The sequence below is a fragment of the Neofelis nebulosa genome, chromosome 1 (genome assembly GCF_028018385.1).
Source record: "Neofelis nebulosa isolate mNeoNeb1 chromosome 1, mNeoNeb1.pri, whole genome shotgun sequence".
Classification (NCBI taxonomy): Eukaryota; Metazoa; Chordata; class Mammalia; order Carnivora; family Felidae; genus Neofelis; species Neofelis nebulosa.
The window spans coordinates 150,387,034-150,402,404 of NC_080782.1; the positions used below are offsets into that span (position 1 = coordinate 150,387,034).

At 45.0% G+C, this 15,371-nt stretch overlaps 1 protein-coding gene across 4 annotated transcripts in view; it reads right to left on the reverse strand.

The window, feature by feature from the left end:
* Nucleotides 1–7,778: 7,778 nt before the first annotated feature.
* MAPK9 (mitogen-activated protein kinase 9) overlaps nt 7,779–15,371 on the reverse strand; it is a 58,647-nt gene continuing 51,054 nt past the window's right edge. For 3 of the 4 annotated variants that reach the window (XM_058739749.1, XM_058739741.1, XM_058739767.1), the window contains 4 exons: nt 14,824–14,948; nt 13,702–13,765; nt 12,607–12,678; nt 7,779–10,865 (listed from right to left, as the gene is read on the reverse strand). In XM_058739749.1, coding sequence (XP_058595732.1) covers nt 10,723–10,865; nt 12,607–12,678; nt 13,702–13,765; nt 14,824–14,948 — 404 coding nt within the window. In that variant the 3' untranslated portion in view covers nt 7,779–10,722. Of the gene's footprint in view, nt 10,871–12,606; nt 12,679–13,701; nt 13,766–14,823; nt 14,949–15,371 lie in introns of all 4 variants that reach the window. The other variant, XM_058739758.1, reaches the window with a different exon arrangement.

Below are 15,371 nucleotides of genomic sequence, written 5' to 3' on the forward strand. Positions count from 1 at the left end.
GTGGGACTTCTGGCCTACAGAATGTAAGCTAATGCACTCGTGTTGTTTTGAGCCATTAAGTCTGTGGTAATCGGAGAGAGCAACAATAGGAAACTAAGACCCCATTCCACAAAAGAGGCTCAGAGAGGGCAGGTGGCTTGTGCGGGTGGCACAGCAGAGCCAGGGCCCAAGCCCTCCATGCTTTCCTCTGGCTGCCCTATGTGGGTTCAAGCCCCGTATCCGGCTCACTGCTGTCAGTGCAGAGTCCACTTCGGATCCTCTATCTCCCTCTCTCTCTGCCCCTCTCTCACTCTCTCTCTCTCTCTCTCTCTCAAAAATAAACTTAAAAAAAAATAGAACTGACCAACAGGAAATCACAGAAGGTGGTTTGAGGACATCCATCTGTCCTAAATGTGATGCTGGCAATGAGCAGGATGGCAGTGGGAGCTCAAGTTTGAAAAACACCTCGGGAGGCAACTGGGGGCCCACGGAGACAGGGACACGGTGGTCACAGCCGCATCCTAGGAGGCTCATTCCAGGGTCGGGTGAAGGACAGACAGTAGCTGGGCAAGAGTGGCAGCCAGGAGACCCTTTGGCCACTACAGCCATGTCCCCATGCACAAGGGCTGGTTTACAGTCCGGGTGGTGGTAGAGATGGGTGATAAAGTTGGGGGTTAGATCTTCCTTCACCCAGGCAACTTCTCTTTGTCTTTAGCTGTCAACTGACTTGCGTTAAGTATTTGATGGCAGCCACAGAGTGAGGTCTCCAGAGGCAGGGGCAAAGTGTCAGATTTATGGCCCACTTATTTATGAGCTGCCTGGCAAGCATTTGTCTAAATGAATGAAGGAATGGCCTGTGGTGGAGTGAGGTGAAGAGGGGACAGGAGGGGTCCTGGAAGGGGAGCCTGAAGAGCACTACAGCCCAGCTGAGGAGTCTGAACATGGTCCTGGGGGAAGGATGCATTTAGATTTGCACAGAGGTGGCAGGATTTCCCTGGGCATCAGTGCTCTCTGCCTCCAGCTGGGCTGCTGGCTGTTTCTAGACAGGGGCAGGGGTGGGGGTTGGCAGGCTAAAGGGATGCCAGCACCGAGCTTCAGCAGGGCCGCTGATCTGAGCTCAGCAAGGCTAGGCCTGGTCTATGTCCTCTTGCTGGGCACAGCCATGGCCTATTTGTCCTGGTCAGTGGTGCCAGGTGGTCCCATACTGGTGGTGTGCGTGCATTTCTGGTGGTGAGTTTGCATGCGTGTACATGCACACACACACACACACACACACACACACACACACACATTCACTCCAGTCTCCATCAGGATGTATCTTCAGGCTGTGGCTTTGGGATGTTTGACATTTTCTGCTTCCTCCTGCTCTTCTCTGAATAAGCCTGGACACTTCCCAAAGGAAGCTCTTTTTTATTCAGAGTTTTGTGGGCAATTTACAAAAAAACAAAAAAAAACCCAAAAATAGGTTATTTATTGCCACAGTTGTGTTGAGTCACCCTTGAATTCTGGAATAAACCGTACAATGTTGGATTCAGTTAGCATCTCTGAAAAGGGCACATAATCTTGATCTTTTTCCAGTTTTCGAATCAAGATTATACCAACCTCCTAAATTGAGTTGGGTGGTTTGAAAATTTTGGATAAGATAGGGTTCTTCTGTTTTTGTGGAAGTTTAGTAAAAATCGACCTGTAAGACTGATGGGTCCTGGAGGGATTTAGGGGTGTAGGGGTGGGCTTTGGTTGCCATTTTCCTTTCTCTGATGATCACTGGTCCATTGGAGATTTCTGGAGGCCATCCAGAGCATACTTGTCCAGCCTCAGACCCTGTCTGGGCACACACTGGTGTGGGAACTCATGCAATCTTCCTGCCTACGTTTCCCCAACTTTACAATGGAGAAAATAATATTGACCTCACAGGAACTGTTGAGATTAAATAAATTCATGTGTATGATGTACTTAGTGTTATCATTGTTTTTTTCTCTCTTAAAATTTTTTTTTAATTTTTACTCTAGAGAGAGAGAGAGAGAGAGAGTGGGGGAGGGGCAGAGAGAGAGGGAGACACAGAATCCAGGTTCTGAGCTGTCAGTACAGAGTCCGACGTGGGCTCTAACTCATGAACTGAGAGATCACGACCTGAGCCAAAGTCAGACGCTTAACTGACTGAGCCACCCAGGTGTCCCCATAGTGTTACCATTCTTGAGACAATTTCAATCCCTTCTATTTCTATGGAAAATGGTCTGCTTCTCTTCACCACAAGCATTAGAACGTTGTAAATATTACTTCTACTGGATCCTGGCTGGATATACCAGGAAAAGACTTTGGGGATACTGGGGAAACCCCAAGGCCTAGGTATTAGGCCAGATGAGAACTTATGGATGTGGATGGTTGGAGATCGGTAAAGGAGGACTGCAGGTTATAAAAAGCACATATGGCATGACTTCATTTGGGCAAAAAAACCAAAACCAAAAAAAAAAAAAAGTCCTCCAAACAAAAAAGAAAACCATCTAGATGTTCACATGTCCATAGAAAACCATGTGAAAAATACACAAATAAGGTTATTAACAGTGGTCATCTCTGAAGGGGGGAATACGGTAGTTTCTCATTCTTTTTTCTTGTTAAGTTTATTTATTTATTTTGAGAGAGAGAGAGAAAGTACATGCTTGGGGGAGGGGCAGAGAGATTGGATCCCAAGCAGGCTCCACGCTGTCAGTGCAGAGCCTGACTCAGGGCTCAAACGCATGAATCGTGATATCATGACTTGAGCCAAAACCAAGAGGCGGACACTTAACTGACTGAGCCACACAGGTGCTTCCTAAGTTTCTCATTCTTGATTGTATTTTCTAACATATGTATACATGGAATATACATATTTTGAATTTAAAAAATTTTTTAATGTTTATTTTTGAGACAGAGAGAAGCAGAGCACGAATGGGGGAGGGGCAGAGAGGGGGGGAGACACAGAATCAGAAGCAGGCTCCAGGCTTTGAGCTGTCAGCACAGAGCCCGACGCAGGGCTCGAACTCATGAACCATGAGATTGTGACCTGAGCCGAAGTCGGATGCTTAACTGACTGAGCCACCCAGGAGCCCCTTTGCATTTTTTGAAATAGGGAGCAGATGGGAGGAGAGGAGGTGAAGAAAGGGAATATAGACTTCTAGTGCAAAGAGGAGTAATCGAGGGTGATATTAGGTGTTGAGCTCACTCTCTCTAACTTGGCTGAACTGAAGTTGGGATACGGAGGAGAGGGACAGAGAGATATCACACAGCACAGAGACTCCGGTAGGAGTGAGGGTTCTGCAGAGGGTTGGGTGCAGGAGCGGGTGAGGGCAGGGGGGCAGGCCGTGCTGGTCCCTAGCACTTCCCCTAGCCACCACCACTGAGAAGATGTGAGAATAAACACGTACAGGTGAGTGTTGCTGCTCAAATATTTATTTCTTATAGCTTCTTTTTTTAAAATTTATGTTTATGTATTTTTGAGAGAGAGAGAGAACATGAACAGGGGAGAGGCAGAGAGGGAAGGAGGCAGACGATCAAGACAGAGGATCTGAATGAAGCGGGCTCTATGTGGATGGCAGAGAGCCTGATGCGGGGCTTGAACCCACGATCCATGAGATCATGACCTGAGCAGAAGTCAAACACTTCCAGGCACTCCATCTTATAGCTTCTTTGGTCTGTCAACTGACTGCTTGAAAGTACTGAAGAGATCTACTTTGAAACAGAGAGCTGTCCAAATGTACCTCTGAGGGTCTGTATGGAGCTCTAGGCTGGATTAAAATCAGATGAAAACGAAGTAGCATGAATATTTTTAGTTGAAAAGGAAAGCAAACAGGCGAAGCCTCAGAAGAGGTTACTCAAGGCGCTAAACCTCTGAGGTCACACACACACACACACACACACACGGCTTGAGCCTGGCTCTGCCCCACGAGAATGCTGTCATCAGCAGGCCCCTGCGGAATCACGGTTACAGACTTCCAAACACACCCTGCCTTCATTCACCCGGAAACAAAATAAGGCCACCACATGCTACCACCCTGCTCCCCTCCCCAATTCACTTAACTGGGGACATGGGAACAACTGGCTGTGTTTTCTAAGTGGCCACAGGACATCAAGAATGTAGATATAGAAGGGGAAGCTGGCACTCACTGCCCAAGAGAAAACAAAAGAATGAATTCGGAGCACCAGCACGTGGTGACAAACTGATTTCTCTTCTTGAAACGTGACTAGGAAGTAGATCAGAGTGTGCTGCCAAAGTGCCTTCGTGATTTTGGTGTGGGTCCAAGACCCTTCTTCCTGACCTCGTGGCAAGATAAGACTCCACATGGGCTACACGACGTTGCCGTTGAGGCCCTCCTCCCCCAGAAGGTGACAAAACACTGGCCATGTGGGTCCCTCTCTGTGGCTGCTGGGGTCTGCCCTTGGGCTCTGTCCTCCTGCTCAAGGCTGTTAATCACCACTTGGATGAATTTTCAGAAGACCCGCTCGTGCTCATAAAACTGACAGAGGTCACAAGCTAGCAGAGAGAACCCTTATGAAGAATGACAGACCCTGGATTAAGTGCAATGTCACAAAACCCAGCGGTTCTGATGGACTACAGGTGTTGGGTGTAACTGGCTGTTAAAGCTAAGGCCAGTTGATGTGCTAATTAGCTGGGGAGGCCCTGGATGCAGAGCACGCCCCTCGGGCTGCATCTGGAATATTACACGTTCCCCTCGGGGCCCATATTTGCAGGGTGAGCCAAGGTGGTGAGGCTCTGGGGGCTTTTTCACGTGAGAGAGACGTGGATGACCTTTGGGTTCAAGCTGGAGAAAGGAAGATGTGGAGCTTACTCTTTCGACTAACGTAGTCAATCCTGTCTCATGGGATGGATCACACCCACTCTGTTTCACCCAAGGGGAAGGCCTGGGGTCCAGCGGTGGAAGCTTGGGAGTCAGGGTGCGGTTCTGATTAAAGAAGAACTTTCTAATGGTCAAAACTACAAAAAACTCCATGGGAAGGGGGCCCTTCCCTTCACTAAAGCCATGTGAGCACAGGCTTGGCGGCCATCTCTGGTGGATTCCGGCTGTGAACGAGGTGTTGACTGGAGGGCCTCTCCATCCATCGTCATGTTTTATGAAAGCCAAGTGAATGAATGAAATGAAGTTTAAAGCATGCTTATAAAGATTGTAAGAAGGTCACAGGGATGCTTTAGGAGAACGGGAGAAAATATTACTGGAGAATCAACAATTTAAAGTAGGGATTTCAGGGGCGTCTGGGTGGCTCAGTCGGTTGAGTGTCTGACTTTAGCTCAGGTCAGGATCTCACGGTTTGTGAGTTTGAGTCCTGCATCGGGCTCGCTGCTGTCAGCAAGAAGCCTGCTTTGGATTCTCTGTCTCCCTCTCTCTCTGCCCCTCCCCTGCTCACACACTGTCTCTCAAAAATAAACATTAAAAAAATAAAGTAGGGATTGAAGCGCAAGTTCAGTTTATCTCAAAGCTCAGCACGAACTTCTTTAAAATGAAGAGTTGGATTTCATTTTATCCGCATCTCCACAAAGTCTGTATAAGCTTGTAGCTCCTTTCAATCTTGCACCTAAATTCCACATGGAAGGAATTGAAATGACCCATTTCACTGGACCTGGACCCTTATATTCTCTTTTTGACATCAAATAAGCCCTACTGAGTAGTGCTGGGGCTCAGAGTGAAGATATCCCTGGTTATGTCCCACGTCACCCCACGTGCAAGTGTCAGGGCCAGTAAGAGCAAAACAGGCTTCTACAGTCTCTGCTTCCCTCGATGGACACAAAGCATCTAGAAGCTGCTCCGGGGATGGGAGCTTTTAACACGGTTACCTACCAGGGGCAGTACCCCTCGGAAAGTGTGGCAGAATTTTGTGCTCATGGCATTTTTCTTGGGAGAGGGGCCCTGTCTGCTTCAGACCACCAAAGGGGCTTATGAATAAAAGAAGCCTGAGCTCTGCACCTGCAGGAACATAAGGCAGCGCGTAGAGGCTCTGCACTCTCTCTTGACTCCGCCAGGGCTACAGCCTCGGGGTTGTGCGGGGCTGGGGCTGTGTTAGAGAACTTCCCTTCCCACTTTAAAGTGCCAGCAGAGGGGGCGCCTGAGCGTTAAGCATCTGACTCTTGATTTCGGCTCAGGTCATGATCTGATGATTTGTGGGCTGAAGCCCCACATCAGGCTCTGCACTGACAGTACCGAGCCTGCTTGGGATTCTCTCTCTCCCTCTCTTTCTGCCCCTCCCCTACTCATGTACTCTTTTTTTTTTTTTTTTTTTTGTCTCTTTCTCTCAAAATAAATAAATAAACTTAAAAAAAAAAAAAAAAGCGCCAGCAGAGAAAGGGTAGTGGCAAACACTCTTGTTCACAAGAACCCTAGGCCCCCAAAATCTTGGTCTTTCCAACTGTGAAGGAGCGTGTGGCCAAAGGCCTTGAGGACTCCGTTAATGAATAGTTCCCAATGGCCATGATGGGCACGTCCCTTCTAAATCCTGGTCACATGGTCTCAGCAATACATGACTGGCCACTCTGTTTGTTACCAGTTCTCCTGATTAAAAACAAAATATTGAGTAACTGCCTTATTGCCAAAGGTAACCTTTGGCTTAAATTCATATAAGGCACCATAGCATCTTTAGGACATTAGGTTGTTTTGAACGATTACCCTCCCCCCTACCAAAAAGCCCCACCCCAATACAGTCACCATTCCATTCAATAACTAAAAAGTATTTTAGTACCATCTGTACTGAAGGGGGTATGCTACAGAAATGGAACCCAGACCTATATGAGGGACATGTGTTCCTTCTTTACAGAACTTTAGAAATAAGACTGATGAACTCATCTATCTGGAATGATTCTAGCCCTTTTATTATCTGTATTATTTTTTATTTTAAAAATCTTTTTCTGTTTATTTTTTTGAGAGAAAGAAAGAGAGAGCAAGCAGGGGAGGGGAAGACAGAGAGACAGAAAGAATCCCAACCAGGCTCTGAGCTGTCTGTGCAGAGCCAGATGTGGGGCTTGAATTTACAAATACTGAGATCATGACCTGAGCAGAAACCAAGAGTTGGACGCTTAACCGATGGAGCCACCCAGGCACCCCTGATTCTAGCTAGCCCTCTTAAAAAGCAGAGAAAAGAAAGTGAGCTGTGAAGGACACTTCTAGTCCTGTGGGTTTTTTTTTTTTTTTTTAACGTTTAGTTATTTTTTTTGAGACAGAGCATGAACAGGGGAGGGTCAGAGAGAGAGGGAGACACAGAATCTGAAACAGGCTCCAGGCTCTGAGCTGTCAGCACAGAGCCCGACGCGGGTCTCGAACTCACGGACCGTAGGATCATGACCTGAGCCGAAGTCAGACGCTTAACCGACTGAGCCACCCAGGCCCCCCTAGTCCTGTGGTTTTTAAGTCCTGAACATCTTAAAGTGTCTCCGAAACAGAAGCAAAGTCAAGGTGGCTCATCCCGTGCACAAACCCACAAGCACACAGGCACCATTAATGATTTAGGATTTTATGTAATATGAGGAAAGACTGATGAGCCATGCCTTGTGAGAAAAACAATTACACCAATACTGGGAATACTCGATTTTGTACTTGCCTAGTTTTGAAAACCGAGATTCAGAAAATTGCAAAATATTTTCAGGGAGAGAAGTCCAAGACATGTTTTGACTTTCAATTAAAAATATCTGTTAATATTGCTGGAAATGATGACACTCCGACATTGACCGTGTTCACGTTAAATCTGTAATCGGAGATGGTGACGTAGAAATATAGTCAATTGTCACTTAAAAACACACAAAAATTGGACATGCTATACACTTGTCTTTTAAAATGTATCTATATTATTTTCACCAATCAAAACACACAGAATATATTTTATTATAAAACATTAGGCAATGTTACTTTTGAGATATGCAGTCTGAAAGGTCACACCTGTATTTACTACCAGTATGAAACACCAGTGGAGTACATTAGAAATCAACCAGACAAACTCGTACATCATTACCATGACTCACACGGTATCGAATCTGGATTAAACCGGGATCCCATCCAGGGATGTCAGCAAGGGGCCCCGCTAAGAGTTTTTTCCTTTCAGCACTGAGGCTCTGAGTTCTGTGTCCCGAAGAGAAAAATAGAGCCCCACTTCTGTTTCCACGACCACAACTGATCAATATTGAGCAGTCTGTGTTTCCACAATGTTCTCCTACTCTGATAGACTCTACCTGCTCTTGAGGTCAAGACCCGACGTAGGGGGAGGCAGTCATTTCCTTTTTGACCAAAAAATAAGCCAACAAATAAAATAAACCTAGTCCAAATTCCAGGCTAATAATAAATTACCTGGTTTATAAAAATATGTGTCCAAAATAGTTACTTCCAGGGTTGTGTACAATATAAATTACAAAAATAAAATAGAAAAGATGAAAAAGTTGAGCACGTTTTAGTTCTTATCTAACGTCAGCATTCACCCACGGAGAGCGGTTTGAAACCATCTGCATTGCACCAGGACTCTGGTGCATCTCGGCTCAGGAGGGAGGACCCTGAAGTGGGGTGAGGTATTTCTGCGGAGCTCTGCTATCTGCAGCCCTGTGGCCTGTCCTCGGTGCCCTCGCTGCTACCTGGTAGAAGGTGGGCTCGGCAGGAAACCCATCTGCACCAATACAGGCTCCCCCCATGAACGCACGGAGGAATGAGTAAGCAGGAAGCCAGTCTGCGGGGGCACCCAGCTCCGCTTACAAATGGTGCCCAGCGAGGAGCTGAATGTGCCCACGGCATCCCTGTGCTGGGTTCACGTAAGCCTAGGGCAGATAAAGCATTTGAAAGATTCTCCTCTTTCTTTGCTTTTCTTTTTAAAGATAGATTTAGTAAAGTCTTTTTGAAGAATGAGTATTAGTGAGAAGGCTATTGTAAATGTTTGTATGTGTATGATGATAACTTTCTTCACTATACTATCAGGCCTCCGAAACCAGAACCACCCTAAGCCATCTAATAGGTGTTTCTACTTCAGTCCAAGTTAGTATTTCCATCTTGTACTTGAATGTGTCTAAACCTCACAATATAAAACTATTTCTTACTTCAGTATGATTTTTTTTCATCAAGGGTTCCAGTTTCCAGTGATAAGACCAACCAATAAGATACGCAACTGGTACAGACAGAATTGTATATATTTTAGGTAATATTTGTGATAGACTTTCTTATCAAAGTTCCTCTTCAGAACACATTCTATAGAATGTTAACCCAGTCGATAGCTTCTGCAACAGTGAAACACAAGATATGAATCTGTAACACAATAAGCTCAAGGGACAAGCATCATGAGCACAGGTGGCCAAAATGTGACCATTGTAACTCCATTTCTGCAGTGATGCTTCAATACTCAGTATGTTAGTGAACTCTGAATGATTTCCATATCAGAAAGTCTGAAAGCATCAATTTCAGGTGAGCAGTTTTAAATCAGAAAAGACTCAATAGTTAATCACTACTCTTGAGGGTGCTTCCTCCATATCCCCGTGAGGAGTTTTTCCCAGAAAATTCATGGGTTTCCCTCAGGAAAAGGAAATGCTCCATAAGTGGAAAACACCACCACCACACAGGCCTTCCAAATCACCTTGCTTCCTAAAACAGACCCAAGGGAGGGGGGGCATTTAATGTGGTTTCTTTCAGCAAAGAAAGAAAATCGAGTATGAACGAACGTTAGATTAGAAACCAGAAACGCTGCCTTGGGAGATGGTGAGTCTCACCTTGAATGAGGGAAGGTAAGAGAGGACCCTGAGCAGTCTCGGGCAAAGCAAGCACTTGGAAAGTGACTGCGGTCGCCTTCAGTGACCATTTCACAAAATTCTACCCTTGCCGCTGATGGATTCAAGAATCTGTCGGCCATCATGTCATTGATGTGGAGTGTTAGGTGCCTGATAAAGAAGGTGAAGTTTTAGGTAGCATTTTAAACTAATACGTCCAGAAGACCAGGAAAACAGAGCAAGGGTAGATAGGATTTTAAAGGTATATATGGCCTAAGCAGCACAAAACTTAAAATTTTATCATGCATTAAAGCTGAATGCACAGTCATCCCAGACTAAGACAATTTAGAGGAAATAAAGTGTCCCTATAAGTGTCTTGGTTTTAGCAGTGATAATTCTCAGCCCAAAACATGACAAATTTAAGAAAAGTTGTATTTTTTATTAAATAGATTTAATTATATTCCTTCTGAAATACAAAAGATAGAATAAATCATACCATAAAAGAAGGTAAGATATGATAATATGATGGTGGCCAATTAATACACATAAATCTATTTTTTCTGGACAGACACCAAATCACTTCAGAGGATTAAGAGATCATTCTAGAAGCAGCACTACCTGGAAGATTATTTGGCATTTAGATACTGATTTCCAAAGTGCTAGATGGCAAGAGCAAGCACATGTGGTCACATGCATAGAAGTCCCAACAGTTACTGAGGATGAGAAATTGTCACCACTATTACCGTACAACTTAAAAAAAAAAATCACCTATTCTAATTGCTCACCTGAAATGACCTTGGAACATAATCTCTAAGAGTGTGGCTTGCACTTGTTTCCTTCAGACATGATCTGCTTCATTTTATAATCTAGGCAGGCAATCTTATTAGAACTGAGTAGGGGCAAGGCATTGTGTTTCTTACATGCAGAACATGGAGTTTTTTCTATTTGGTTCCATCAACCCCCCCAAGCATTTCAGGCCCATGGAAGCGAGAATTCCTTCACTGATGACAAGCTCTGCTGCTCATAACTTATCATCGACAACCTTCCAGGGGTCCCGTCGAGGCATCGAGGCTGCTGTCTGTGTCTGAGGCCAACGTCTGCTCGGTTGACATGGATGAGATGTCGTTGATGGAGGACGACTCGGAAGGAGTGGCGTTGCTACTTACTGGTGCATCTGTGCTAAGAAAACCAAATATAATAAAATCTGAGGCACGACATTGCTGCAGGTTCGGGCAGTGAGACTTTAGGCCATCCCTCAGCTCCGTGCTCGTGCGGTTCCCTGGCCCACCTGCAACATTCTTCTTTTCTTCCTAGTGGCAAAACGTCACATATGTGCATGTGTATAATCATCTTAAAAAATACCTGCTGCTTTAGGGGTGCCTGGGTGGCTCATTTGGTTAGGCGTCCGACTTTGGCTCAGGTCATGATCTCACGGTTCGTGAGTTTAAGCCCCATGTTGGGCTCTGTGCTGACAGCTCAGAGCCTGGAGCCTCTGCTTCGGATTCTGTGTCTCCCTTTCTCTCTGCCCCTCCCTGCTCACGCTCTGTCTCTGTCTCTCAAAAATAAACATTAAAAAAAAAGTAAAAAAAAAAAAACCTGCTGCTTTAAAAAAGATTTTTAATAGAAAAACTACTGAACCTGTCCTACAACGATCAGTGTCACAAAAAGGCTGAAGCCCAAATAGAGTTCAGGTGTCCATCAACACTTTGTCCAAGGAGAAAAGCAGTAATCTTTGAAGAATTCTTTTCTAATAAAAACACCTGCTAGCAGAAACAAAGACTGTATACAAACAAAACAACAAAAAAAAAAAAAAAAAAAGGAAAAAATTTAGCGGCCTCTTGTTCATTTTATTTTATACATCCCCAAAACTGACATTTTGAATTTTTAAGGTATGTGAAACTATCCTATTTCCTACCGTCCATATTTTAGTCTGGTTTGAGCAAAAATAAAACATCCAAGCTCTCAGAGGTCAGTGCTTGCAGTCTGAAATTTGTGCTTAGTTAACCACAAGCACCTAAAGTGTGGAAGTTATATAATCTCTAGATGCTTGACACATAGATCATGCTGAATACAAAATTCAAGAAAAGTAAGCAGTGCAATCTGCACTTCTCTGTGTGTGTGCACGTGTGCTTTTGGGGAGGGGGGTGCGAGGTGAGGAAGTAAATATAACTTGAAGGATTTCATTTAGGAAGCAGGTGGGATCCTACGGACCTAAATTAACACCACATATGTCTCTAGCAGTCATACAATGAATCTACCACTAGGTAGATCAAATAGAAATATGGGAGAATTATATGAACAGTTTTTCTCAAAGAAAACCAAATTCCATTTTTCTTAGATTTGCACTGATTTTCTTTTTAAACTGGGTGGGGCCAATATGAAGAGGGTCATGCACATAAGAAATGTTTAAAAAAATTTTTTTTAATGTTTAGTAATTTTTAAGAGACAGAGAGAGCGAGCGAGCAGGGGAGTGGCAGAGAGAGAGGGAGACACATAATCTGAAGCAGGCTCCAGGTTCTGAGCCATCAGCACACAGCCTGACGCGGGGCTCGAACTCGTCAACCGTGAGATCATGACCTGAGCAGAAGTTGGACGCTTAACTGACTGAGCCACCCAGGCACTCATTAAATTAAAACATTGGAAGAGTTTTAAATTCAACTCCCTCGTTTGTAAATGGAGCTGATGGCAGCAGTTGCAAGCATGAGACGAGACTGTCTATAATGCAGTTAGCTTAGTGCCTGGCCTGTCAGTAATATGTTAGTTGTCACAGCCAAGACAAACCCAAACAGGAAGACTACCTCACACAAGGAGCTTCCAGATCCAGGGCCGGTCGAGCTGGCATTTAATGCATCACTGCCATTTGGATAAGTTGTACAGGGAAAAGGAAAACATCAACTATTAAAGCAATCACTAACCTGAAGGCTGATCTTTCACAACACCATTCTTGCTTCTTTCTTCCCAGTCCAGTACTTCTTTGTAAATCAGCTCTTCAAACAGAAATGCAAGTTAAAAGGCTCCATCAGTTTCTCTGCATCTCTGAACCCTGCTTCCAAATCAATTGAAACCCCTCCAAGGGCACTGTGGTGTCTTATTTTTAATTGTGATATACAGTTAATTCAATAATATCTTTTGCCTAGATCACAACATCCACACTTTGTTGATCCATTACATCTTTCAGCCCAACTGTTAAGGCAGCCAAAAATGCAGGCAGTTGTAAATTCACATGTGGGTTTTACGAGGGGCAGGGGACTAGAAAAGTGACTCTCACAGAACATTTTAAAGGATTGGATGCTTTTGTACTGTTTGCACATGTTTCTCTCCATCGTTACTTGGGATTCTCCAAATGGAACCAGTATCCATATGTCGGCCAGAAGCCCCTCCAGAGTGGCCAGAAATTAATCCAAATTCCTCAGTCATTTCTTGGCTTCAACTTCAGTTTCTTCCATCCTCCCTGGTGAGAAAAGCTAACAACCTACTAAAGATGCATTAGGGGTTTCTACAATTTTGGTATTTGTGAACCAGGATGAGCACCTTGCAAGCATTTCCTGAGGCTCACAAGGCCGCTCTTGGCCAGAGTGTGGCCATGTGTGTCACCCTGTTGAGTGTTCATGAAGGTCACGGCATCCCCGATACCCTGGGGAAAGCAGACATAATCTGCTTGGGCAAGACCCGTTGCCACTTCTGACCTGCACTGACCAGGGTTCTTTCTCAATGACCCCTGATTCTTCTTTTTAATGAAAAATTATTAGTTCAACCTCCTGATTACTGGCTGAATTTGCGGTGGGTTTTTGGTCAATCTTACAATCTTTGGAAGCAAATGGTATGCAGTTCCAATGTGCTCCTCTCTAATTCTGTTATCTTCAAGTTCCTTCTCTACCAGGGAGGGGCAAGAGATGGGCCAAGAGAGACTCTGCTAGCCTTCCCTAGAAAGGCTACTGCAACAAGTGAAAAGCCGCCCCTTTACAGAACTTGAAGAAGTGCCATGAGTAAGGGGCAAAATCAGCCCTTACCTTTCCACTCCTCGATTGCATGCTCTCTTTCTTCCAACTGGGCATCATAAATCTGAGGTGGTGGCTGAAAATTAAATCACAGTTAAAGTCAACGGTTAAAACAGGAATGAGGCATGAATAAGACCATAACATCACTGTGAAGATTCTAATCTATTTGTCATGTGGCTTTCATGCAATATATGGCTTCTTAGAGATTTCCTCCTAAGTGTGATATTACATCAGTTTTGGAATCAAAATAATTAGGGAAAAAATTAACCAAAAAAATATGGCCCTCTTAACAATCACATGACCTCCACTCTAATGACATCTGCCCAAATGGAACTAAAAAAGTGGTAATCAAAGGCTGTTTTCTGGAGACCCGCCCCAGACAAGGGAAGGGCTAGGAAATCCGGAAGGTACAGAATAGAGCTCAGGTTTGCAGTGCTTCATGGTAGAGCCCCCAAACCCAATCCTCAACTCAAATGGGCTGTTCCCAAAACCTGCTTAAAAATCACATGCTTATAACTAGGATTCCTTGCACACAAAACAGTGTTTCATGTGATGGTTAAATCCATAGGCCAAGTCATAAAAATGTGCTCTACGGTGGCATAAAGTGAGCCTGCCACTATGTGGTTACTTTGCTCGTAGTCAGAGGTTATCCACACCAGTGCCACTAAGGAAAAATGCACCTGGGCACCAAACTCGGAAGCGGGACTCCCCTGGCAGGTGCCTCGAGGGAAGGATAAATAAACCTGTGATTTTCAGCGAGTTTCTTAGCCTCTCTGATGGGGTGGCCTGAAGAAGGTGTTCTAACCAAGGCGCACATGGCACAGTGCCAGGCAAACAATGGAAGCTTAGCAAATGGCAATGTTAGTACAATCACACATGAGCATCTGCGTAAAGGAATAGTATCTCCACCGCAGAAGCATGTTCCCTCCCGAGCTACACTGAGCTGCAGCCCCCGCAGCAAGTGTCCCTAAAGGGAACCAGGTCCCAGACGACTGTAGGCCCCTTGGTATTCAGGGGTCCTTTGAAATCTAGAACTTACTATCCTTATGTGGCCACTCTGGACTAACAGACGGAAGACCCGAGGGAATGTTGAGCCCTGCCTTTACACACAAGCCTTGGAAAACAGGTGCTTACCGCTTCTGCTTCAGCAGGGTCATACCAAACAGTAATGTAAGGGTGACGCAGAGCCTCGTCTACAGAGATGCGCTTGTCAGGGTCTATCACTAACATGTTCGATAACAGATCTCTGGCTTGATTTGCTGGGGTGAAAACAAACATTAGATTAATAAACTAATGCTCAGACACAGGAAATTGTATAAAGACAACATGACAGTACAGAGAGAACAAAGATGTGTGATCTTTGAGAAATTTGTGACAGGTTCCTGATCAATCGAGCCTTTTTCTTGAAGAATGAGCCGAGCAGCCACTTTCACTACACATCACTACACTACACTTTCACTACACAGATTTTCAAATGTGGTTTCTTGCCTCTGGATCTGGGAGGAGAGGAGGGGTGGCAGGGCCTGGGGAAAGGGTACCAGGTGGACACAGGCCAACCGGAGGCTGAAGGGGGGGTCCGGGGGTAGAACCCACCAGGGAAGGCACAGGATGCAGCTAAGGGCGGCACTGCCTGAAGTGCAGGCATAAAACACGGGCAGGCTTTTTTTCCCGCCTGATGTCCC